Genomic DNA, 23,320 nt, shown 5'->3' on the forward strand with positions numbered 1-23,320 from the left:
GCCCAGGCAAATAACTGCAAGAGTTTAGAAATCAACACTAATACACAAACTGGAACACTTCCCAACAAACACAGCCGAAACTTTCTGAGGCACAGATCCCCAGCACCAGATTGTTTGTCCCCAGGGAACGGCAAAGTATGCAGATAATTAAGCTTCCTCGAGTTTACAACTCGTAACCTTCATGTCATTTTATGGAAACAAACTATATTTAAGGGAGGGGGAAAAGGGGGGAAAGAAAAAAAAAGGGGAGGCAGAAAATATTTACATTTTGACAACGTACAACTTGTTCACATGAAGGGCCACCAAATAAGTTCCCATATGTTATCAGGAGGAGCTTTGCAGCGTGATGTGACCTGCTGTACCAATCCAAAGACTCCCAAAGGATGGCTCACATCCCGCTGTCAGCACTTGCCAGCCCCCCCAAACCCACCCTTTGCTTACAGTTATTCAGCTTCTCCCTGCGACTGTTTTCACTGCAGTATTTTTAGCACCCATCTGAAAAGACATGTTTTGCCCTCTGGAAAGAAGCTAATTGCACCATCACCTTTGTTCCACACTGTCCCATTTTCCTCCTCTGTTCTTTTCAGCTACCGCATCCTGATATTCCTTCCCCTCCTCCCATTTCTCAAACTCTCTCTTCCACTCTTTCCTCCCTTGTTTCCTTGGCCATGCTTAGCCACTTTACCACCTTCATCTTGCTCTACCTAACGTGCTTACACTCTTTCCACCTCACCTCCTTGCCACTTGGGCTTTTCCCTCTCTCACACTTGACCAGTTGCCTCCCGGTGGCTGGTGTCACCACGCTTCCCTCTGTAAATCCACCTGTACCCTCTTTTAGCATCAGTCCTAGCAGACACCTTCACAACAGCTTCTCCTATAAAGCTGTCAAACTTCTAACTGCAGACACCACCAGAAACAGTAATGTCATGTCTAGAGCTGCAGCTTGCCAGCTCCCTAGAAATCACAACAGGACCTTCCCAATGGACACACATCCTAGAAGCCCTCATTCTGCTCATAGAGCTGGCATTCTGAACCTGAAGGGTGTCAAACAGCCTGAGGTCCCTGCAGCAGGTACATAGGTTGTATGGATCCATTCCTGGAATTCCTGCAGCTCTTTTTATTGTGTATCGCAGCCTGAAGGCAGGGGGTGAAGTCCACCAGCAACTTTACAAAAACAGGAGCTAAAGAATGCAGACCACACTCTGAACCTGCCCTGCTCACTGTGGGTGGGGGCATCAACACAAGCCAGAGATAGGGGCAATTTGTACCATGTTTTTTTCTGTATGCAGACAACACCCTAAAACGATAAGAGCAGGCAGTTCAGCACACATATTTTATTCACAAGAGCAGCCCCAAACTTTTTTAAGGCAGACAGGGCATGTGTGACCTATTTCCATCCGTGACATGCCCATCTCCAGCCCATCCCCACAAAGCCAAGGCTTGCTCGCCGTCCATCTGAGCCGCACAAGGAGAATTGGGTACCACCACCAGAGCATCCAACACAACCAACTGATCACAGGTCAAGCTCACAGAGCACAAGCTCAAGCTCACAGGGACAACACGACCAGGAGGTCACTGTGAAACGGGATTTTGCTTAGCAATGATCAATTCTAGCAATAAGCCTTGACTGAGGCACCATCACCGGGGACACAGATGACACAAACCAAGAGGTGAAACACACCAGCTGCGTTTCCTTCGCAGGGGAACTGCACTCAGCGGGGGAAGCACAGGCGGGAACGGGACAAGCACTTCCCATGTAGCATTTCCTTGGGGGCACATTTCTCCCACACAGGTGTTAAACACTCCTGTAGCTCCCCTGGGGGCAACTTCTCCAAGTTGCTTCTCCTGACACCCACTCCCATGCCACCAGCGCAAGGCAGACGCCAGCAGGTTCCAGTCCTAGGGGACTGTCACACGGCGCAGCACCTGCCGCCTCCCGACACCTCCTTCCACAGGTGCCCAAGCTGCGCCCCCGAGCTCCTCAGGGGATGCAGGAGCAGGGTGGCAGCCCGGGGCAGGATGCCACGAGAAGCCCAACACCACAAAGCAGCCGCTTCCACCCCCGAGGTGACACACGGGCGGGACAGAGGGACGGGGCCAGCACCCCGGCCTGACGGCACGCAAAGGGCCGGGGCAGATGGATGACAGCCACCCCGCAGTCACTTCGCAGGGGCCGGGACTGCGATGGCGGCCGCCCCGCCGCAAGGGCCAGGCCCCCGCCTCGCACACACACAGACCCGGCCCGCGCAGGCCGGAGGGCGCCGGTGCTCCGCCGCCCCGGTGCATCACGGTCGGCGCGACCCGCGATGTCGGGAGGGGGGCTGGGGGGGGAAGAGTCGCTCATCCCCCGCCCCCCTTCTCATCTCCCCCCATCCCCCCCCTGCCCCCCCGCAGGCGGGACCCGCCGGCCCGCTCCGGCTGGGGCCGGTTCCAGCCGGTGCCGAGCGGGGCTGGGCGGCGGGTCTCCGTGCGCGCGTGCCGCACGCTGCCCGCTGACGTCAGGCGCGTGTTGGCGCGCGGGCGGGCGGCGGCGGTGAGCTCTCGCTACGTACGTGTAGTGCTGCGGCTTCTCGGGCTGCGCCTGCAGCGCGCTGGCGGCGCTCGCCGGCCCGGCCGCGGCGGGGCCGCTCGCCACCGGGCCCTTGGACATGCCTCTTCCCTTCCGCTCCCGCCGCCGCCGCTACCGCCGAGGAGACCTTTATTATTCACTCTGCGCGGTCCGCACGGAGGGCGCCGCGCGCAGGCGCCGCCGCCGCCATTGCCGCCCCGGTGCGCGGGGCGGGGTGGGACTTGTAGTCCCGCCGAGCGCGCGCCCTCCGCCAACCCGGGACGCGGCGGGCGGCGGCTTCCGGCCGGCGGGACTACAGCTCCCAGAAGCGCCCCGCGGCGGCGCGAGCCGTACTTCCGGCTGCGCGGGGGGCGACGGCATTTGTAGTGCGAGGGCGCGGGAGGGGGGGAGTAGGCGGCACGCCAGGGCGCCCCCCAGCGGCGGGGGCGGGATCGCTCCCTCTGAGAGAACTCATCGGCGGGGACGGCCCTGAGGAGCGGACTGACGGCACCGAGCCCCGGGGATGGCACCGAGCCCTGCGGACATCCCCGGCTGTTCATCCCAGCCCCTCCTGGCAGGCAGGAAAGGACGTGGGGGAGGCCAGGCCGGGATGTCTGTGAGAGGATGGGGAGTTATTTGTGGCAGGCAGCCTCACTTCCTTCCTCCCTCTGCTTCCCTCCACCGCAGGGACGGAACCTGGGAGCGGGAGCATGGCGTCCCAGCCAGAGGGTTATTTTTGTGTTGGCATCCCTCACTGCTCCACGGCCTTCCCCCCCCACAGGACAACGCCGTGCAGGAAGTGTCTGGGAATAGCACTGCAGTCCCAAGGAGGAGGAGGACAAAGGCTCAGCAAGCCGCAAGAACCTACCTCTGAATAGGTGACACCAAAGACCCCCTGGCTGCTGGGTCGTCAGATGATCACAGGGGGCTCCCTGTCCTCCCTCGGGGGGGGACAATACCCCCCTGAAGGAACCGTGTCCAAGGAAGCAGCTGAATTCCCATGTGAAGAGCTTCCTCCATAAATTAACTTCTCTCCCAGGGGAGGAAATGATACGAGTTTCTTTTAATAGGACTTTGATCTCTTGGGCTCCACACAGGACCTCTTCCCTTGCTGGGATCCTCCAGCTGTGGTAGAGGGCAGTGAGGATTTATAAGGCAAACACCTTCTTTTAACTCTGCCAACGACGTTAATAATAAACTTCCAGGCTGGGTCTGCCTGCTGCCCATGCAGCTGTTTTGGGGAGGGAAATAACTTTTCCAAGTCTCATTTACACTGATTCAGCAGCTACTGCAGGCAGGCTTTCACTGGGGTGATGTAATAGCTTATTCCCCTGCCCTTGCAGGAATACGTCACAGGATACTGATACCTTCTTAATCATCTACAAACCCTCCAAGGGAGGCTGGAGTACTGTAATTGCAGCCTTGGTCAGGTAGGACAACTTTTCATAAGTCAATACCTGTGGAGGTGTTTTGGTTAATACCTACACCTGGATCCCCACCTTCCCCACCCCCACCCCCCAAATTCACTGCCAGCAATGAGCCTGCAGGGGAAAACCAAATTCACACACTGGAAACACCATCAGCGTGTGCTCAGGGATTTGGAAACCACAGGCTCAGATCCTCGTACACTGATGTTTACATTACAATCCAGTGCCGACACCATTTCCTCTTCCCAATTCTCATTAGTTTCACAGCCATGACAACTCCATGCACGCCCTGACAAGTGACAGGAGAATGCTTAGGACATGCCAGGTGCTTGTGCCTGGGGTGCATTTACTACCCTCTCCTTAAGGTGAGCTCGTTTGCCCTCTTCAGCTTTGTGGTGGTTTTTTTTTAACCTCAGCCTGTTTCATCCAACAGGATACACATCTCTCCCTCAAAGAGAGGTAGAAATAGAAGTATGACTGAAATGAGAAGTGTAAGCTGACAGTGCTCTGTCTCCTGGCTTGAGTTAGGAGGAGAAGGGTTAATAGAGCTTCTGTCACTTGTTTAGTGACTGGCCCAGCCCTGACCCTTGACACTAGAGAACACGGGAAAGGAAATGACCAGGGAGCCTCTCGGCTCCTGTCAACAAAGGTTAGGCCCTGCTCTGCCAGCATCAGTGACAGTGAAGCACACTCTTTAAAAAGGACAAATTTCAAGCATACACTTTTGCCATCAGATTCCTTCTTCCTGAGCATGGATAACTCAGATGAAAGGGAACCTCTCTACCTGATTTCCAAAGCACGCACAATGCAAATGATTGTTTACCAACACCTCCCAAGTCATTCCACTGATACACAGCTAGTCTCCAATAAGTAATTAACATTTTCCTTTATGAGAGAGCAAAAAATAACCTGAAGATGTGGACCAGAGGCAGAGGAGAGGTGCAGGAGATGAGGTCCCTCTGGCAGCCCCGGCCTGGGCACACGTGACAGTCCTGTCGCACCATGTTGGCACACGTTTGCTTGACTTTATCGGAGCAGAAGCAACGCTCCCACCGTGCTGGGTGTTGGCCCCAAGTGAATTTCACCTTCTGGGGAGGATGCAAAACCTCATGCAAAGTCTGCACGATTACAGCTGTGCTCCAGTTTGGGGAGCTGAGGGATACCTTCAGGAGCGGTTGTTACGAAGGCGTCTGCTGTATATTGTGCTACAACTGCAGGGCATTTGGGACCTGTTCTTCCTGATCATAGTACCCGATTCCCCCTTCCCATGGGGGCAGGGACCTGCCTCTGCTTCCAGCAATTGCTGCAAATACGATGAAGTAATAAATAAATAGCAAGGTACAACTTTTAAGGCAGAAACTTCCCTCAAAACCCAGTCCTTTTTATTTCATTGTTATTTATCTTTCTAGACGCTACCAACAAGGAACACGGATTCTGCTTTCCACTTCCAATGAAACTTTGAAATTTGCTTTAGCATCGACGGCAACACACAAAATCGGTGGAATTTGGGGATGACAGGCACAGAGGGACTCACACTCAACCCCTCCCTGCTCCCAGGGCAGGCACAGAGCCCATGCGGGCCTTTCCGGGACCAAAGGTCAGACTTCTGGAGGGGGACTAGTCACAGACCAGTAGGTTCGTGAAGTCTAAATCCCAGTCCACTGCCAAGGCACGAAGTATCAGCGGCGCTGCTCTGCGGGGGGCTTCACTCGCCCCCACCAACACTTGCGAAGGCGGCGAGGGTAAGGGGAGTGACGCGGGCCCTGAGCACACCGGGATGGGGCCCGCGTCACCCACCCCCACCTTCCGCCGTGTTCGCGACCTTGCCCGAGAGCCGCCGCTCGGGAAAGGCGAGCGGGGGGAGGGGGGGGGGGGGGAGGAGGAGACGGACGGGGACGGGACCCACCGCTCCCCCGAGCGGCCCCGCATCCTAGCCCGGCCCTCACCGCTCGCAGAATCCCCCACCAGGCGCCTCGGCAGCAGGAGAGACGCTTCAGTGGCGGGTGGGAGGCCGAGCCGGGAGGCGGCGGAGATCACCGGGGCCTGTCCTGGGGGGTGCCCGGGGAAACCCGTCGCGCCCCGCCACAGCTCGCCCCTCTCCTATTGACTTCCCATTGTGGAGCTTTGCAACAAAGGGTAGGATCCAAACTGTGCCCCGTTTCGTCCAATCAGCGCTCAGAATGCCCGCCCGCCGTTGATTGGCCCCTTCTCGCCTGGAAATACCCAATCAAGCGCTTACTTTAAGAACCAATCAAAAGCTAGGCTTGAGCCCAATCAGCGCAGAGGAACCGAAGCACGGCCTTTGTGTGTCGTGACGCCAAGGCGCCGGCGGAGGTTCCGGCCAATGCTGCGGCGCGCTGCTTCTAGGCATTGTGAGGTCACCGCGCCGTGTGCCGCCCCCGGTATAAAATGTGTGTCCCCGCGGCGGGGAGGGCGCAGTGAGGGGGTGAGTGGTTGCGGGACTCGTCGTGGGAGCGGCAGCAGCGCAGGCTTGGGTGCGCAGCGCTACCGGCACCGGTGCTTTCTTCTTCTCTGAGCGGTAAGTGGCGGGCGGCGGGCGCGTTCCGTGGCTGGGTGGGGGTGCCGGGCAGTCGTTGATGGCCTTGTTGTCTCTTGAAGCCTGGCGGACAGGCCGGGCCTTGCCTACGTGCCCCGAGTCACGGCACGTTCCCATCCCCCTCTTTCCTTCCCTCCCCCATTCCTCGGGCGGCCCTGGAGGAAGCAGGAGGCGGCGTGACTCAGTCCGCTTCCCCCGGGAAGGGTGGGGATCGGTTGGGCCGTGAAGCGGGGGCGGAGGGGGGAACCGTGACTCCTCCTCCCCCTCCCGGGGGAAGCCGCTGGCCGCCTGCCCGCCTCAGCGGCGGGGGAGGGGGACAAGCTCGCCGACATCTGCCGCTTCTCGGAGTTCAGGGGTTTGGACGGGCTTGGCGGGGGGTGAGGGGGGGTGATGGGGCACACCGGGTCGTGCTGCTGCGTGGATGGGGCGAGCCTGGGCCCCGTGTTGACGCGTGGCTGTTTCCGTAGGTAAGTGAAGAAAAATGGCCCGTACAAAGCAGACCGCCCGCAAGTCCACTGGGGGGAAGGCTCCCCGTAAGCAGCTGGCTACTAAGGCGGCTCGGAAAAGCGCTCCCTCTACTGGTGGCGTCAAGAAGCCTCACCGCTACAGGTAAGGCCTCCGGCACGGCACGGCCCTGCCCGCCGCAGCTCCGGCGCCGGCTCACCCGCTCCCTCCTTCCTCCTCCACCCAGGCCAGGCACTGTCGCCCTCCGTGAGATTCGTCGCTACCAGAAATCCACTGAGCTGCTGATCCGCAAGCTGCCCTTCCAGCGGCTGGTCAGGGAAATCGCCCAGGATTTCAAAACAGACTTGAGGTTCCAGAGTGCAGCCATCGGTGCGCTGCAGGTATTGGCTAGCGGCCTGCCTGGGCCTCGGCACTCGCGGCGCCGAGCCTGCTTCGCTGAGGGTTTCTAACGACATTTCTTCTTGTGCTCTTGAAACAGGAGGCCAGCGAAGCATATCTGGTGGGTCTGTTTGAAGATACAAACCTGTGCGCCATCCATGCCAAGAGAGTCACCATCATGCCCAAAGATATCCAGTTGGCTCGCAGGATACGGGGAGAGAGGGCTTAAGTGAAGGCTGTTTTTATGGTGTTTTGTAGTAAATTCTGTAAAATACTTTGGTTTTAATTTGTGACTTTTTTTGTAAGAAATTGTTTATAATATGTTGCATTTGTACTTAAGTCATTCCATCTTTCACTCAGGATGAATGCTAAAAGTGACTGTTCACATAAACCTCAGTGATGTTGAGCCTCGGTGCTCAGGAGTGACAAGTTGCTAATATGCAGAAGGGATGGGTGATCTTTCTTGCTTCTCATGCATGTTTCTGTATGTTAATGACTTGTTGGGTAGCTAAACTTGTAAGGTACTAGAATCGATATAAATGTGTACAGGGTCCTTTTGCAATAAAACTGGTTATGACTTGATCCAAGTGTTTAACAATTGGGGCTGTTAGTCTGACCATACATCACTGTGATCAAATGTGGACTTTCTCGGAGGGTGAAGCTACAAGTCTTAACCACAGTGTAACTTACAGTTTCCTAAAAAAAAAAAAGAAAAAAAAGTAAACCTGGCAGCTATAGAATACACTATGTGCATTTATAATAGCTATTTTATATATTGTAGTGTCAACATTTTTAAATTAAATGTTTTACATTCACATGTGGAGGACTCTTTGTCGTTTGGTTGGGATGGGCTTGAAGAAGCTGCTTTCTCCTCCTGACTCTTCCTAGGTGCCCTGGAACTGCTGCTGTGGCAACTTAACTTGGTATGCTAACAGCATGGAGAAACTCGCCCTGGCCATCTTTGGAGCGTTTTTGCAAGGGGCCAGGGAGAGCTGAGCCCTGCAGCATGGAGCAGAGAAGGAACCTAAGCTCCAACCTTGGGTTAGGGGATCTTTGTTTTTGTGAAGTGTGCAGCTTTATGACTAAGGTTTTTTCTTCTTTCCAGTAGACACAGGGGGAAGTGTGTGGTGGTGTGACTGGTCCTGCCTGAAGCAAAACTGGAGTGGTGTCTTGAGTGGAGGTGTGGGGGAGTCTGTGGGACCTGTCCATATGACTAAGCCCTGGTTAATAACAGCAGCCAGTGCTGGGGAGAAGCTCATTACACAGCCTGAGAGCATATGGGCTGCTGAGCAGCTGGATGGGTGTGGGGTAAGACTCATTTCCCATCTAAGCTTTTTTTGATGAGGCAGGATTATACTTGCGCCTTTGCTTGGGAGCTCTGGGGGCTAAGACAGGGCTGGTTTCTTCTGGGAGCAGCGCTGCCTCCTTGGGTTGTGGTGGAGAGGAGCTGCTCAGACTACATCTGAAACAGGTAATCAAGATGTAAATTGAATTGCCAGGCCTCCTCTTCCAGAACAGGCTCCACTAGTGAGGCAGGAGAGAAGCACAGGGAAGCAGCTCAACCAGCTCATCTGGATTTATTTCCATGAAATGAAAGGTGGCAGAAGTGACATTTGGGAAGCAGAGCAGCCCTGGTCTGGAGCAGAGCCACCGCCATTTCGCGCTGCTCTTGCAGCATTGCAGACTGGCCACATTCACAGCACTTCCTTCCACAGCCAAGTCCAACCACTGTCCTGGCTCCTGCTCCCTGGGGGTCGGCCCATGGCAGGTGGGGTGCTGCTGGACAACCTCAGGGCTGGAGCCAGGGCTCCTTTATCACACAAACCACTCTGTGTGCTTAAAGCCTGCAGCTGGAGGAACAGAAGCTGCTTAGCTCCCAGCTCCTGAAAACCTTCCTCACACTCCTGTCCTATACCATGCCCAGCACACGGCCCCCACTCCCTGCTGTTACCAGGGCTGCTAAAAGATGTTCTCAAAGGAGCCCAGAGAAGGCTTTCAATAAGTATTTCCTAAGTGCAAATGACCTCTTTGCATCTACCTTGCAAAACTTAATTGCTCTAAAGGCCTGGAGCAAAGCCAACATCATCTCAAACTGAGCTGATGCGACTTGATCCCTGCAGGTCTGTCCTGAGGGGTAGAGCCTGACAAGGCGACACATGGCAGGGATGTCCCCACAAAAAAAAACCCCATGAAGCTTTCCTTGGTGACCCCCCAAGCCCTGTGAGTTGGGAATGTTTGATCTGGTGCTGAACTGCAGGAGCAGGCTGAGCTCCTGCAGGAAAAGTATGTTTTAAAATAACATCCCTCGAAAACGTTTCCTCCAAGGTCCTGGTGGAAACAATGAACCATCTGGGTATGCCCAGAAGCTGTTGCTTAAAATAAAAATCCCTGTCTAGCAGTTTCTTAAGGAAAAAAAATAAAATCAAACCCAAGCATGCAAGACAAAACCACCACAAACCTCTATCAAAGGCTCCATTCATCTCAGTAACCTCAACAAGAAGACATTAAGTCAGCTCTTGCCTATGGTGGACCAGAGCAGCAGCAATCCTTGGTGTTCCATGATCCCCCCTGTGATGCTACCTGAAGGCATAAGCCATTCCCTTACCGATTCTCCTGATGATTTCCTCACATTCTTGCTCGGAGCGGGATGCAAACACCAGGCAGTCGAACGTGCTCCCATCAGGGCTCTCCGGGGAAGCGCTAAAAATGGAACTGCGAACGTTAGGCAGCAGAGCGCGTGGCGCTGGAAGCCCAGCCCTGGCTTGTAACCACACCAGAGACCCTGCAGCTGGGCTGGAAATCACTTGTTTGTGTTCCATGTCCCTCTAGATCTCAGCAGCCACAGGCAGCACTTACGCCACGCAGAAGCCAAATAAATTGCTGCTGTCTGTGCAGCGTCCCACGCAGGAGATGGTGGGGTAGGGGTAGTGGCACAGGAGCTGCGCAGAGGACAGGAGGGAGATGGTGTTGGAGGCTCTGGTCAGGCTCTGCCCCCCCCATTCCTGGTTTGGGGTGGCCCCAGGAGCCCTCCAGCGGGGCTCCCTGTGCCATGAGATCAGGAGGCAGCCAGACCCTTGCTTGCCACTCGCTTACCCTGGAAGAATTCTTCTCCTGTACAAGGACTTCTGCTTCTTTCACATCAAATAAAACCTCCTGAAGGGGGGGGATGAAGGGGTAAGCCCAAATCATCAGAGTCTGATCTCTATTTTCAATAAGATGCTTACAAGGGAGAGACTATTCAAAAGCAGAGGTGGTGAAGCACAGCCAAGTTGTCTCTGTGCTGCCTGGTTTTCATCACTCAGTGCCTCTGTGCTTGAATCTGTTCACAAACAACCCTCCTCTAAGGCTCAAGCTATAGCGACCTGGGCCTTAAAGCACCCCTGGGATCAGGCTCAGCCTCACTACAGTTTTCCAAGTGCCTTCCTGCTGCTGGTGATGTTTTTCCTCCCTTAATGCACTTTCCCAATCTGGCTGCAGAGATGCTTCCAACCAGAAAAAAACAAACCCACAGGGGTGGGAGACATTGAATATTCAGCCAGGCCAAGCAAACCTCACCTGCACTGGTGAGTGCCTCTCCAGCACAGCAGGGATGGCACGGGCCAGCACCTCTTTGCCACCATACTGAAATGGAATGGGAGGAAGGGAATGGGTACGTGAAAAGAAACACAGACAATTCACCCCCAGGCACTTCTCTCACCTTCCCAACGCTGGTCTGGCCAAGGTACCGCAGCTTGTAGAGCAGCCTGGGAACAAGAGGGCTTGGGGGCATCAGAGCAAGGACCCCACACATCCTCTTCCTGCTCTTTGCAGGGGAAGCTGCTCACAGCTTCCTGCTGTCCCCAGGCTGAGGGCAGCTTTGTCCCAACAGCCTTGAGAGAAGCCCAGGGATAGCATGGCCATGGGGCTGCCCTGATGCTGGCAGTCCCTGCACAGGGGCTCCCAGTGGTGTTGGACCCACCTGCCCCCCTGCAGCTGCTGTGGCTCCTCCTTGCCCCTGCGCCGGGGGCTGCGCTGGAGCTGGAACCTGGGCTCCTTCTGCTTCAGGACCTTCAGGTAGGGCAGCAGTGGCTCATAGACCTCCCCGTCATGCCACTGCCATCGCAGCAGGCGGAGGCTGAGTGGTTGTCCCTTCAGCTTCTGCAGCACAGCCCCAGCCTGGAGGGATGACAGGGGGAGCAGAGGGAAGGATGGGGAGCAGGAGAGGGGAAAATGGAAGGGATGACCCAGCCCTCCCTGCCCACCCACCTGCCCACTGTGGGCGTTTCTCAGCGAGCAGCCATTGATCTCGTCAAGGATGTCACCAGCCAACACCACCTCATCCACCTCTGCCTGGCTGCCAGGGAGCACCTCGGTGACAAAGACTCGGCCATCCACGTACCTGGGGATGCAGTCAAGCCCTTGCTCAGCCCTGCGGACACAGCTTGGCTCTGCCAACCTTTCTGTACCATCAGCAATGTTTCACTGACACACAGAGGCAGGGAAAAGGCATCCACAGAGTACAGGTACCAGCAAATCCATGCTGACAGGGAGAAAAGCACCCAAGACAGCCCCGATACCCTCAGCAGGGCATTTATCCCCCCTTTCTCGTGGGGGTTGAGTGTCACTGTGTCCAGATCTCACTGGACAGTGGAAAGGAGGATCAAGAGCTCCTACCTGAGCACCATTCCCAGTGTGTGGCATGGGACCATCTCATAGGTGATGCACACCTGGAAGAGAGTGACAGGTGACAGTGGCTCTGGCAATGGCCACAGGATGCCAAAAGAACATGACTAGGATGAGGGGGAGGATGGGGAGCCCCTGCCCTAGATAATTTCTGGCTCTGATGGCAAACAAGGGCTTCATAAGCTGGAGAGAGGCCAGTCCCCAGTGCCTCATGCTGGGCTGAGCTTATCAGCAGCTGCTTGTCCCTTGTTTGCTCTCGGGATTTGGCTATGCTCAGACCCCAGAGGGACAAACCTGCTAAATGGATGGGATGGACAAAGCAGCAGGTAAACCCTTAACTCAGCCATGAGCCCTCCTGCTTTGCCCCACGCATCCCCACGCAGCTGGGGGAGAGCTGCTACCCCTCCCTGAAGCCACTGCCATTTGCAGCAGCACTTACTGTCACATCGCATTAGCCAGGGACCCGGGAGCAGCCAGCTCAGCCAGGAGCTCTTGCTGTTAGAAATGCCCCAAAGCCAGTGGGGTCTCAGCCTCTGCAGCAGCACCATGGCTCAGCACACACCACAGCCAGCCCCAAAGCTGCCTTCACTTTTTTGTTGTTTTTTTTTTTTGGGGGGGACACAACTCTTTGGGGTTCAAAAGGCAGCCAAGAGATGCTCTTCCTTTTGCAAAGGCATCCCTGCTGTTCCCAGTGCCTGCACTGGTATTTTACCCAGCAAAGCTAATAGTAAAATCAGCTTAATCTGTGTCAGACCAGGGAAGTGGGGATTTGAGGGCAAGAAATCAGGGAATAGAGAACAGGAAGCTGCTTGGGTTTACTCCCAGGAATGCTGGGATCAGCAGGCACCGGGCAGGATCCAGCCTGGGTGGCAGAGGTGGCTCTGTTCACGCTGGGCAACCTGAGACAGCCCAGCCCCCGCTGTAGCTAGGTGGAGAACTGCATGGCAATCCCTCCCCATCAAATCCTTTCCTGCCTTCCTTCTTTGACTTCACTGAGGGCCAGGTGGCAGAAGGATGGCTCCAGGGAGAGCTCTTACCGGCAGCAGCCAGCTCTCATCCAAGAAGCTGCAATTCTGCAAACAAAGGAGTGTCAGCACCATGGGTGCTGGCAAGAAAGGAACCAAGGCCCCGTGCTGGCAGCCATGTGCCAGCCACCACCACCCTGATTTGTCACTGTACCTGCAGGTCCAGGGAGAAATCCATCTCTGTCAGCACCAGCAGCAGCGAGAGGAAAGGCTCTGCAGAGACATGAGGATGGAGTGGTGGTGTCCCTGCTGAGATCCCGGCTGCCACAGCCTCACAGGGCCATGGCAGAGGGCCGAGTAAAGCCCTTTTTGGTGTAACTAATGAGCCCTGGGGAGCAAGGCCTTAAGAGTATCCCAGCACTGCAGCACCCAGGCTGCTGCTGGGGGGTCATCCCAGGCTCCTGCTGCCAGCACAGGGAGAGAAGAGCTGTGGCTTGATACCCATTTCCCTAAATTCAGACCAAAGCTCACAGCAAATGCTGCTGATGTGCAACTTTCTCTCCATTTCTTCCCCTAAATGCAAAGCAGAGCTACCCAGGCTCTCCTGTGCAAGCCTGGCAGTTACAGTGACAGAGATCTGCAGTCTGCTCATGCACCAGCAGCATGGGTGATTTATAAGCCATCTAGGTACAGGTTTAACATGAGGTTATTTATCATAATCAGGAGATTAAAGGCTTTCACCCTGGCCTGCCTCCCCACAAGGAGCACAGCTGTGGATGGAGTGGTGCAGCCTTGTCAAGGCAACACAGCTATTTAAAGCAGCAAACCCCCTGTGTAACCCCTCGCACAGGACCACAGCTGGGCCTGGCCACCTGAGATCCAGACTGCTGGCTCTGCTTCAGCCAGTAGCCTTGATAGGAAGAAATAACACAGAAGACACTTCAGAAGCAATTTTCCTATCCCATGACACTAAAACCAACCTTAGACAGATTCAGTGTTTAAATATTTACACCTCTTTCTCCATCACTGCGGCAGCCTGTTGAGGTTGTACCATTAATTTTGGCTTAAAAAAAAATGAAAAATCACAGTGGTCTATTTCCCTTCCTCCCCTGGCCAGCAGCACAGTGCCATGACACCCATGACAGCTGCCCCAGGGCAGGTTACATCCCACCTTGGAGGAGCCACCATCTTACCCAGCAGTTCTTCATTGCCGAGGATGGAGCTCGCTGGATCATAAAACTGAAAAGAGAGAAATGCCACCGTTAAGAGACTGTTTCGCTGCTCATCACCCATGGGTATTGGCTCCCCACCACGTGCTGCACCTCCAGGAGCTTGGGAGTCTGTGCCAGCTCCCTGATGGCCACTGCCAGCACCTTCTCCTGCAGGGCCAAGCGCAGAAAGTACCGCCCACGGCCCTGCGCTGTCTGCACCTTCTCACAGCCACCTGCTTGCTGGACGCTGATGGAGAGGGGGCTTGGCCTGTTTGGGGAAAAGGGAAACAGCTCAGGGCTGAAACTTTGAGAGCATCCTCCCTGCACCTGGGGCCTTTGGGATGAGCACATTGCAGTGAGTGCCACCCATGGCACTCATCCCCAGCCCAGCTAGGTGCCACTCACCTGCCAGTACCCCCCGTGGGAAGCTGCTCCAGCCAGTGCCAGTAATCCCGTCTCCTGAAGCCCCACGCTGGCTCTGTGGGAGAAAAGCAGTGCAAGGCTCTGTCACAGGCACTGGGACACTGCCACCCCCTGCCCAGGCATGAAGGACACACTCACGCCGGAGCCCCTTGCGCAGGATGTTCTCCAACAGCTGGCAGAGCGAGGCGAGGTGTGGCGAGGTGTCTGTACAGGGTCCCCCGACCTCCCGCAGCCGCAGCACCCCACCTGCAGTGAGGGGAGCATGGGCACCCATGGGTGACCCCCCAAAGGGAAGCACCCACAGGAACAGTTCTGTGCGCGGCCTCAGGGTGGGTCACTGATGCAGCAGGAGAGGAGCCACACCTGGGCAGGAAGCGACCCACGACGGCTGCCCGCAGCCCCACCGGGCACAAACTCAGGTTAAACTTCCTCACAGCCAAGGTCAGGGGCAGCAGCGCAGGTGCAAACACTCGGGCAGGCGGCGGGACTGGCCCTGCCACGGCAGCCCCCGGACCGGTCCCGCCGTCGGTGCAACTAGGGGCCGGTCCCCGGGCGAGAGCTGCCGGAGGAAGCGGGTACCGGCCCCGGGGCGCCCGAGCTTACCTTTGAGGACGCTCAGCAGCGGCTCCTTTCTGGCCATGGGCTCTTACACCGTGCCGGGCGTCCCGCGGAGGTAGCCGGCCAGGAACCGGGAACCGGGACGGGCCCCGCCCCCGGGAGCGGAGGTGCCGGGCCCCGGGGAGGAGGCGGGGGAGAACTACTGGCTCACACCTACCCACCTACCTACCTGCCTCCTCTGCTGCGGCTGGCATCGCCCGGCTGGCATCGCTGTACGGGCCGGCACTGTGTGTATGTCTGTGTATGTCCACACAGGTACAGTACATCGGCGTATGAGTGTGAACCTCGTGAGGTACAGCACGGCCAAGGGCAAGGTCCAGCAGCTGGGTCAGGCAACCCCAAGCACAAGCACAGGCTGGGAGATGAGTGGGCACTGTAGAGGACTCGGGGGTGCTGGTGGGGACAGGAGCTGTCACCGTCCAGACCCAGCTGTGTCCTGGGCTGATCGCCAGCAGTATGGGCAGCAGGTGAAGGAAGAGGATTCTGCCCCTCGGCTACTCATCTGCAGTGCTGGGGCCAGCTCTGGAGTCCTCAGAACAGGAGAGACATGGACCTGCTGGAGCAGGGCCAGAGGAGGCCACAATAATGATCCAACGGCTGGAACCCCTCTGCTGTGAGGCTGAGAGAGTTGCGGCTGTTCAGCCTGGAGAAGGCTCCAGGGAGACCTTCTGGTGGCCTTTTGCTACTTAAATGCGGGGAGAATGATGGGAAGGGACTGCAGCAGAAAGTGTAGTGACAGGACAAGGAGTGACAGTTCCAAAGAAAAGACATTTAGACTAGATGTAAGGAAGAAATTGTTTACATTGAGGGTGGGGTGGTGAGACACTGGCCCAGGTTTCCCAGACAGGTGGTAGATGCCCTGTGCTGAAACCATTCCAGGTCAGGCTGATTGTGTCTCTGTGCAACCTGCTCTAGTTGCAGATGTCCCTGCTGACTGCAGGGGGGTTGGACTAGGTGAACTTTCAGGTCCTTCCAAAGCAAACCATTCCATGATCCTATTAATCTGTATACATACATGTATGTATCTACACATACATCAAAAACAGAGGCAGAGGCTGATGTATAGAGGTGTAACAGATAGTGACATACCTGGACCTATATATAAAATGCACACACTGGCATATGCATTGGCGTAAGCTGCACGTAGAACAGAGGCAGGGGTGCATATATATCCATGTGTATCTACTACTAACATTAGCACAGCGTGGGCACTGGAGTGTGGATATGGCTACAGTGATACAGATTAAGAAGTCCCGGCCGCTGGCACCGCCATAGGCACACACAGGGGTGGTACAGGTGTGACTTTTGCCCTCCTCTAGGGATGCCCACGCACGGACACCCCTTCCGAGGCCGCAGTGCGCGGCAGGCGCTGCGTCGATCGGAGAGGGTCCTCCCCAACAGCCGGCGCGGGGGCAGGGCCGGTGCCGGGGCAGGGCCGGTTAGAGCTCGGGGGCAGGGGCGGCGCGGGGGCAGGGCCGGTTAGAGCTCGGGGGCAGGGCCGGTGCCGGGGCAGGGCCGGTTTAGAGCTCGGGGGCGGGGCGGCGCGGCCATGGCGAAGGCAGTGGCGGAGCCAGGTTCGTTCCCGCTGCTGGCAGCCGCCCGCCGGGCTCACGAAGCAGCTTTCGGGGGGCCGCCGGTGGTGGCGGCGTGGGCTCCCGGCCGGGTTAACCTGATCGGCGAGCACACCGACTACAACGGCGGCTTCGTGCTGCCCATGGTAAGGGCCGCGCTCCGCCGCCCCGGCCCCGTGCTCCCGCGGTGTCGCCCTTCCGGGTGCCCTGCCGCCGCCTCCCCTCGCCTACCGCAGGGTGTCTCCGCCAGGATCCCCCCGCAAGGACCCTGCGAGGGCCCCCGCGATCCCCCCACCGCGCCCGGAAGCTTCATGGGCAGCACCCCGCAGCCGGCTCCCAGTCATTGCGGAGAGTGCGGTGCCCCCTTCTGGAGCGCCTCTTCCAGGGACTAGAGCCTCTTTTCTGCCCCCTTTTCTGCACCCCTTTCAAAGAGTTTTCCGTTCCCGGAGCGTGATGTTTTGGTGGCAGAAGAGGTTCGGAGCAGCTGGAGCTTTCTGCTCAGCTTCAGCTGGGTGGGGAAGCTCCCAGTCAGTCCTAAATCAAACCTACAGCTGATTACTTTTAGGCCGAGGAGTGTGGGAGCAGGGCAGCTGAATTCCTCTGCAGGCAGCAGAACTTCCCCAAGCCTCTCAGGTGCTTGTTGTGGGCTTGCACTCCCCCGGAGCCCAGAAGCCTGGTGCTGAGCTGGGGTAGTTGGTTACGACATACTAGTGCATGTGACTGACCCTGTGTGGCATGAAATAGCCTGAAAGTTTAATGCTGTGAGTTGCTGGAAGGTGTGGTGGGGCTGGTGGCTCCATGTGGTCAGAGTTAAGGGTAACCTGTTGGGTGCTGATGCAGCCACAACTGTCCCCTGCCACCAGTGGGGATGCTCCAAGTGATGCTGCAGGTTCTGAGCCTATCTTCCCCACTCCTTCAGGCCCTGCAGCTGGGGACGGTGTTGGTGGGCTCCCCCACGCAGGACGGGACCATCTCCATCCTCACCACCTCAGCAGAGGCAGATGAGCCCCACAGGGTGCAGTTCCCGGCCCCCCGCCACGGCAGTCCTCTGAGCCCGGGGCAGCCACTCTGGGCCAACTACGTCAAGGGTGTCATCCAGCACTACCAGGGTAAGGCCCAGGCTGATGGGTGGGCTACAGCCCTGCTCATAGAATCGCAGAGGCATAGAATCATTTTGGTTGGAAAAGCCCTTCAAGATCATCAAGTCCAACTGTCAACACCACCATGCCCACTAAACCATGGCCCAAAGTGCCATGGCCATGTGTCCTGAACACCTCCAGGGATGGTGACTCCACCACCTTCCTGGCCAGCCTGTTCCAATGCCTGACCGCTTTTTCAGTAACAAAATTGTTCCTGACATCCAGTCTTAACCTCTCCTGCTGTCTGGTGCTCAGCACCCAGGTTTTGGTGTGCTCCAGAGGCTCTTCCAGTACTGGTGCAATCCTGCACCTGCTGCTGGGGCCAGGCTCCAGCAGAGATGCTTTCAGCTCCAGAGACTCCTGTGGTTTTGTGGGGGAATGCCTGGGGCACCCTCTGCCATGGGTCACTCTGCATTTTAAAATGGCCTAAAGGGGGGCTGTAAGAAACCTGGGGACAGACTTTTTAGTAGAGCTTGTTGTGATAGAACAAGGGAATGGCTTGAAACTGAAAGAGGGAGATTTGGACTAGATTGAAAGAAGAAATCTCACTGTGGGTAGTGAGACCCTGGACCAGGTTGCCCAGAGAGGTAGTACTGATGACTCATCCCTGGAACCATTGCAGGTCAGTTGTTTTGGGCTCTGAGCAACTTGCTGTAGTTGCAGATGTCCCTGATGGCTGCAGAGGCGTTGGACTGGATGAACTTGAAAGGTCCCTTCCAACCCAGACCATTCTGTGATTCTATGATTTCAAGACAAGGGCTTCCATGTATTGGTTCCCCATGAGCTGTGGGGCAGGACAGCTCCCAGCCCTACCAGGACTCATGACCTCTCTGCTCCTCTTCCTTCAGGTGGTCCTGTGCCAGGCTTCAGTGCTGTGATAGCCAGTGACATTCCCCTGGGTGGGGGCCTCTCCAGCTCAGCCTCTCTGGAGGTGGCTACTTACAGCTTCCTCCAGCAGCTCTGCCCTGGTAAGGCAGCAGCTGATCCTGGCCCCTGATGCTTCAGTTCCTGGGATGAGAGGCGTGCCCTCAGCAAGATCCCAAAGCCCTTGGGGAAACACCATTGTGGGGTGGGTCACAGCCCCCTGCCACAGCTGAAGCTGCTGCTGCTGTGGCTGTGGGGTTCCTCCGGCTCAATCTGTCCACGCACGTAAAGCCTGTGGACTTGCCCCTGGGCCTGGCCAGGGGGATCAGAGGATGTTTCCTTGGCAGCATCCTCTCCCCATTTTCATGTCCCCAAAACCAGAGAGATCTGAGACACCAGTGTCCAGTTGTGGCATCCTGCTGGATCTGGGGACACACGCTGGCACAGGTGCCATGCACTGGTGCAGGAAGCAGCACCTGCAGCTGATGCTTTAGCAAATGCCCCTCACAAGGGAAAGCAGCCCTTTAACCTTCCTGTTTGCTCCCCCTGCTCCAGGGCAAGGGGCAAAGGTCCCAGAGCTGCTGACCTGTGTCTCTTTGCTCTGCCACAGATGGTGGTGATTCGGTAGCCAAGGCGCTGGCGTGCCAGAAAGCAGAGCACACTTTTGCTGGCATGCCCTGTGGCATCATGGACCAGTTCATATCCGTGATGGGCAAGGAGGGCCACGCGCTGCTCATTGACTGCAGGTCAGGGCTGGGCACCGAGCTCGCTGTGCTGTGCCCACCTCCTCGGGCAGGTGGGGGTGAGCTGCTCCCGTGGCCGTGAAATAACTGCAGGAGTGCAGGCAGGGCTTAACTCCTGCACCCAGCCCAAAACCTTATCACAAGGTTGGGGCTTCCTGTGTGTTGATTCCTCCTCCTGCATCTTTTCTGCTCCTTGCCTGGGCTGTCTGTAGGGTCTGCTGTGGGACTGGTAACTGGGAGGGAGTGAAATGCTCCAGAGGAATCCTGAACCACTTGGGCTTTGTGGAGCTGCCTGCCACGTGGCCTCACCCAGATGGCTGAGGGCTGGAGTGGGCAGTGGGGGTGTTAAGCACACAGCTCACACTGAGCTCTCGCTGCAGGTCCCTGGAGACTGTCCTGGTCCCGCTGGCTGATGCCAGCTTGGCCATCCTCATCACCAACTCCAACGTGCGGCACACACTGAGCGGCAGCGAGTACCCCACGCGCCGGCGGCACTGCCAGGAGGCAGCAGCAGCGCTCGGCAAGGACAGCCTGCGAGATGCCACCATGGCTGAGCTGGAAGGTGGGAATGAGCCCTCTTGGTTCTAGCCACTCCCTGCACATGAATGCCCCATCACACAGGCTGATGATGGGGGCAGCTTCTGGGACGGGTAGGTGGGTGGGTGCATGAGCTGCGATGGGAGCACGCCTGGAGTAAAGAAGCTGTGGCACAGGGTGGCTGTAGGATGGGGCTGTGCTTGCAGCCAGCAGCATGCCACAGGCCCAAGTGGCCTTGCTGCAGGGACATGGCTGTCTCCACAGCGGCCAGGAGCCGGCTGGGCCAGGAGGTGTACCGCAGAGCCAGGCACGTCATCGGAGAGATAGCACGGACGGCCCAGGCAGCACAGGCACTGCAGGACAGGGACTACAACACCTTTGGGAAGCTGATGGTGGAGAGTCACAACTCCCTCAGGTGAGGATGTACCAAGCCTGGGGCCCGGCAGGCTGTGTTGGGGACACTGGGGTTGAGCCTTTGTGGGGTTCCTTTGTGGGTGCAGCATGTGGGCAGCCAGATCCATGTCATGCCTGGTGTCTGTCGTGGCTTGGCCTGCCAGAGAGGTTTAAGAAAAGCCCCACAAGCTCCAGCACTGGGGGTGCTGGGAGGAGGCAGCCTGCCACATGCATTACAGCACCCAGCATGGTCCCCAGTGCTCACAGCCCTGCTCACCTGTCACAGAATCTATCAGGTTGGAAAAGACCTTCGAGATCATCAAGTCCAACCTATCACCCAACACCATCTAATCAACGAAACCATGGCACCAAATGCTTCATCCAGCCTTATTTTAAACACTGCCATGTGCTTATGGGCAGGACAGGACCAGGACCTGCAGCAGCCTGCATTGCTGCAGCCTGCCACAGCAGTGGGTGCACCAAGATACGTTTCAGCTGCTCTTGGTGCTGTGGTGCAGGACAGGGCTGACCAAAGGTCTCTTCTCTCCAGGGATGACTATGAAGTGAGCTGCCCGGAGCTAGACGAGCTGGTAGCAGCAGCCCTGGAGGTCAATGGGGTTTATGGCAGCAGGATGACTGGGGGAGGCTTTGGAGGCTGCACAGTGACACTGCTGGAGGCTGAGGCTGCAGAAAGAGCTCAGCAACACATCCAGGTACGTGACAGAAAAGTGCCAGGAGATGACTGGAAAGAAACCCTCAGGGCCATGACCCAGGGGTGCTGTAGAAGCTGTACTCACGAGGCACTTGGGGTTGGTGGAGCACATCCAGTGTCACTCAGGCCCCAAGTCTGTTGATGCTGCTAAGCTCTTGCAGACAGCTCAGAACCACGGTGGTCAGAGAGCACTGCCCAAGGGCTTCACTGGGTTGAGAAAGTCAGCAAAAATGCACCAGATGAGCTTCAGGAAAGCTAAATCTATCTAGGGAAAAGTAATCCAAGATGAGTTTAGGCAATGCTGAGATTACCACCAGCAGTTACAGCCCAGGAAAGACCTCAGTGTCCTCATCAATGTTCTCTAAATCAGCAGCTGAGTGTACACTGGCAGCTGAGACCACCAGCAAAATGGGGGTGTCAGGAAACAGGCTGTGAAGGAGGCAGAGCCTTGTTTTGCTGCTGTATGAGATCATAGTGCACTTTGTAAATAGGAGAGGGCAATAGAAGGGGCAGAGGAAGGTGTCTGAGATAAGAGACTGAAAGGGCTGTGCCTTTGCTGTCTGATGGGATGCTGGGAGAGAGGGAACATGACCCAGAGTTAGGGATGAGGACAGGATGAGCATGGAACTGACTCTCCAGTCCTCCAAAATAAAAATCAGTGACCTCTGGCTGAGTTAGGAGAAACCTACAGCCCAGGAAGTACTGTGCAGAGCTGGTGGTGAGTTTTCTGCTCCTGACAGAGACCACCAAGGCTGGCAGCAGCAGTAAGGTCACAAGGGAACTGGAAAATGCCATGGAGGACTGTGCATAAGGGGCTGCAGAAGGGTCGGCTTGGGGATGTGTCAGTACCCTCCCTGCCCTGTGGAGGGACCAAGGGACCCCAGCCAGCAGCCAGGGCAGCACCTGTCCCTGCAGTCTGAGCAGTGCCTAGGGCAGGCACACCATGGGGCTGACTGGCAGGGCCTTTCTGCTCCCCTGGCCTCTGACCGTGGTGTGGCCCCGGAGCACCGGCACTTACTGCTCCTCTTGTCTCCTAGGAGAAGTACAGAGGCACAGCCACCTTCTACCTCACCAAACCCTCTGGAGGGGCCAAGGCACTGTCCCTGTAGAGGAGCCACCACCTCACCTGGGCTGGGATCACCCCTGTCCAAGGCTTCACAAGGGAACCAATCTGTCTGCACCGTTTGCCTAATAAACACAGAAGCATCTGCAGTCGTTCTGCACCTGCCTGAGCTGAGCCAACAGCACCAGGGACCTTTCCTTGGAGGAGACTGGTCTACCTCCAGTTTGCACTGGTGGAACAAGCTGCTGTGAGGAGCAGGGGGTCTGGTGCTGAGGGGAAGTGGGGGAGGAGCAGCAGGCACACAGTATCACAGTACATTAGAGGTTGGAAGGGACCTCCAGAGATCGTCGGGTCCAACCTCACCTGCCAAAGCAGCATCATGCAGGGTAGTCCACACAGGAATGCATCCAGGTGGGTTTTGAAAGCCTCCAGAGAAGGAGACTCCACAACCTCTCTGGGCAGCCTGCTCCAGTGCTCTGTCACCCTCACTGCAAAGAAGTTTCTCCTCATGTTGAGGTGAAACCTTCCATGTCCAAGCTTGTACCTGCTGTTCCTTATTACTGTGCACCACTGAAAAGAGCTTGGCCCCCTCCACTTGGCCCCCACCCCTCAGATATTTATACACATTGATGAGATCCCCTCTCAGTCTTCTCAAGACTAAAGAGCCCCAGGGCTCTCGGTTTCTCTTCACAGAGGAGGTGCCCAAGTCCCCTAATGATCCTCAAGGCTCTCTGATGGATTCTCTCCAGCAGGTCTCTGTCTCTCTTGAACTGGTGCACAGGTGCTTGGCAGAAGGTCCTGCTTGGTTGCTTGCTGCCTCTGCTGCTGCAGATGGAGGGAGTTGAGGGGGGGTTGATTTTTTTCCTTAAAGAAAAGGGAAGAGGCAGGCTGTAGAGAACACATTTATTGAGTGCAAGAGAAGCCATCTGATCAAAGCTCTGCTGTCAGAGTGGGCTCCTGGATCCACCCTGGAAAGGCTGAACCACCACCAGACCAGATGAAGACTGAAAAGTGACACTGTTGTGGTGCAAGGCTTGGTTAGGT

At 56.7% G+C, this 23,320-nt stretch overlaps 4 protein-coding genes and 1 long non-coding RNA gene across 10 annotated transcripts in view; 2 read left to right on the forward strand and 3 right to left on the reverse strand.

Annotated features, from left to right (window-relative positions):
- Window positions 1-2,778, reverse strand: part of UNK (unk zinc finger) — a 45,671-nt gene extending 42,893 nt beyond the window's left edge. For 3 of the 6 annotated variants that reach the window (XM_054170438.1, XM_054170434.1, XM_054170433.1), the window contains exon 1: window positions 2,553-2,776. In XM_054170438.1, the coding sequence (XP_054026413.1) occupies window positions 2,553-2,650 (98 nt within the window). In that variant the 5' untranslated portion in view covers window positions 2,651-2,776. Of the gene's footprint in view, window positions 1-2,552 lie in introns of all 6 variants that reach the window. The other 3 variants (XM_054170436.1, XM_054170435.1, XM_054170437.1) reach the window with 2 other exon arrangements.
- A 3,606-nt stretch (window positions 2,779-6,384) lies between these two features.
- Window positions 6,385-8,192, forward strand: LOC104297918 (histone H3.3A). The gene is made up of 4 exons (XM_054170613.1): window positions 6,385-6,514; window positions 7,000-7,141; window positions 7,224-7,377; window positions 7,476-8,192. Exons 2-4 carry the CDS (start codon window positions 7,014-7,016, stop codon window positions 7,602-7,604), a joined length of 411 nt encoding a protein of 136 aa, XP_054026588.1. The 5' UTR covers window positions 6,385-6,514; window positions 7,000-7,013; the 3' UTR covers window positions 7,605-8,192.
- A 1,794-nt stretch (window positions 8,193-9,986) lies between these two features.
- LOC128898204 (uncharacterized) lies at window positions 9,987-10,531 on the reverse strand. Its single transcript, XR_008462736.1, has 3 exons — window positions 10,469-10,531; window positions 10,232-10,314; window positions 9,987-10,075 (listed from the first exon to the last, which is right to left on the reverse strand). It is a non-coding gene; the product is annotated as an uncharacterized LOC128898204 (long non-coding RNA).
- A 293-nt stretch (window positions 10,532-10,824) lies between these two features.
- LOC128898245 (uncharacterized) lies at window positions 10,825-15,520 on the reverse strand. Its single transcript, XM_054171103.1, has 14 exons — window positions 15,424-15,520; window positions 15,105-15,281; window positions 14,775-14,882; window positions 14,619-14,691; window positions 14,292-14,481; window positions 14,196-14,241; window positions 13,217-13,275; window positions 13,075-13,110; window positions 12,029-12,081; window positions 11,621-11,753; window positions 11,334-11,530; window positions 11,073-11,118; window positions 10,931-10,996; window positions 10,825-10,857 (listed from the first exon to the last, which is right to left on the reverse strand). Exons 1-14 carry the CDS (start codon window positions 15,518-15,520, stop codon window positions 10,825-10,827), a joined length of 1,314 nt encoding a protein of 437 aa, XP_054027078.1.
- Window positions 15,521-16,796: 1,276 nt separating this feature from the next.
- On the forward strand, window positions 16,797-22,419 carry GALK1 (galactokinase 1). The gene is made up of 8 exons (XM_054170682.1): window positions 16,797-16,971; window positions 17,745-17,934; window positions 18,813-18,932; window positions 19,439-19,574; window positions 19,952-20,133; window positions 20,373-20,523; window positions 21,052-21,214; window positions 22,251-22,419. The coding sequence occupies exons 1-8, from the start codon at window positions 16,804-16,806 to the stop codon at window positions 22,320-22,322; spliced, it is 1,182 nt and encodes a 393-aa protein (XP_054026657.1). The 5' UTR covers window positions 16,797-16,803; the 3' UTR covers window positions 22,323-22,419.
- Window positions 22,420-23,320: the final 901 nt, after the last annotated feature.

The sequence above is a fragment of the Dryobates pubescens genome, chromosome 20 (genome assembly GCF_014839835.1).
Source record: "Dryobates pubescens isolate bDryPub1 chromosome 20, bDryPub1.pri, whole genome shotgun sequence".
Classification (NCBI taxonomy): Eukaryota; Metazoa; Chordata; class Aves; order Piciformes; family Picidae; genus Dryobates; species Dryobates pubescens.

Bases quoted from the DNA above. Each gene is read 5' to 3' on its own strand.
- LOC104297918 (XM_054170613.1), top strand. From the start codon at position 7,014: ATGGCCCGTACAAAGCAGACCGCCCGCAAGTCCACTGGGGGGAAGGCT. The intron at 7,142-7,223 runs GTAAGGCCTCCG...TCCTCCACCCAG, and splicing joins AAGAAGCCTCACCGCTACAG to GCCAGGCACTGTCGCCCTCC. The intron at 7,378-7,475 runs GTATTGGCTAGC...CTCTTGAAACAG, and splicing joins CAGCCATCGGTGCGCTGCAG to GAGGCCAGCGAAGCATATCT.
- LOC128898245 (XM_054171103.1), bottom strand. From the start codon at position 15,520: ATGTACTGTACCTGTGTGGACATACACAGACATACACACAGTGCCGGC. The intron at 15,282-15,423 runs GTAGGTAGGTGG...GCACGGTGTAAG, and splicing joins AGCCGCAGCAGAGGAGGCAG to AGCCCATGGCCAGAAAGGAG. The intron at 13,276-14,195 runs GTAAGATGGTGG...ATGTCTCTGCAG, and splicing joins CGGCAATGAAGAACTGCTGG to AGCCTTTCCTCTCGCTGCTG.
- GALK1 (XM_054170682.1), top strand. From the start codon at position 16,804: ATGGCGAAGGCAGTGGCGGAGCCAGGTTCGTTCCCGCTGCTGGCAGCC. The intron at 20,524-21,051 runs GTGAGGATGTAC...TCTTCTCTCCAG, and splicing joins GAGAGTCACAACTCCCTCAG to GGATGACTATGAAGTGAGCT. The intron at 21,215-22,250 runs GTACGTGACAGA...CTTGTCTCCTAG, and splicing joins GAGCTCAGCAACACATCCAG to GAGAAGTACAGAGGCACAGC.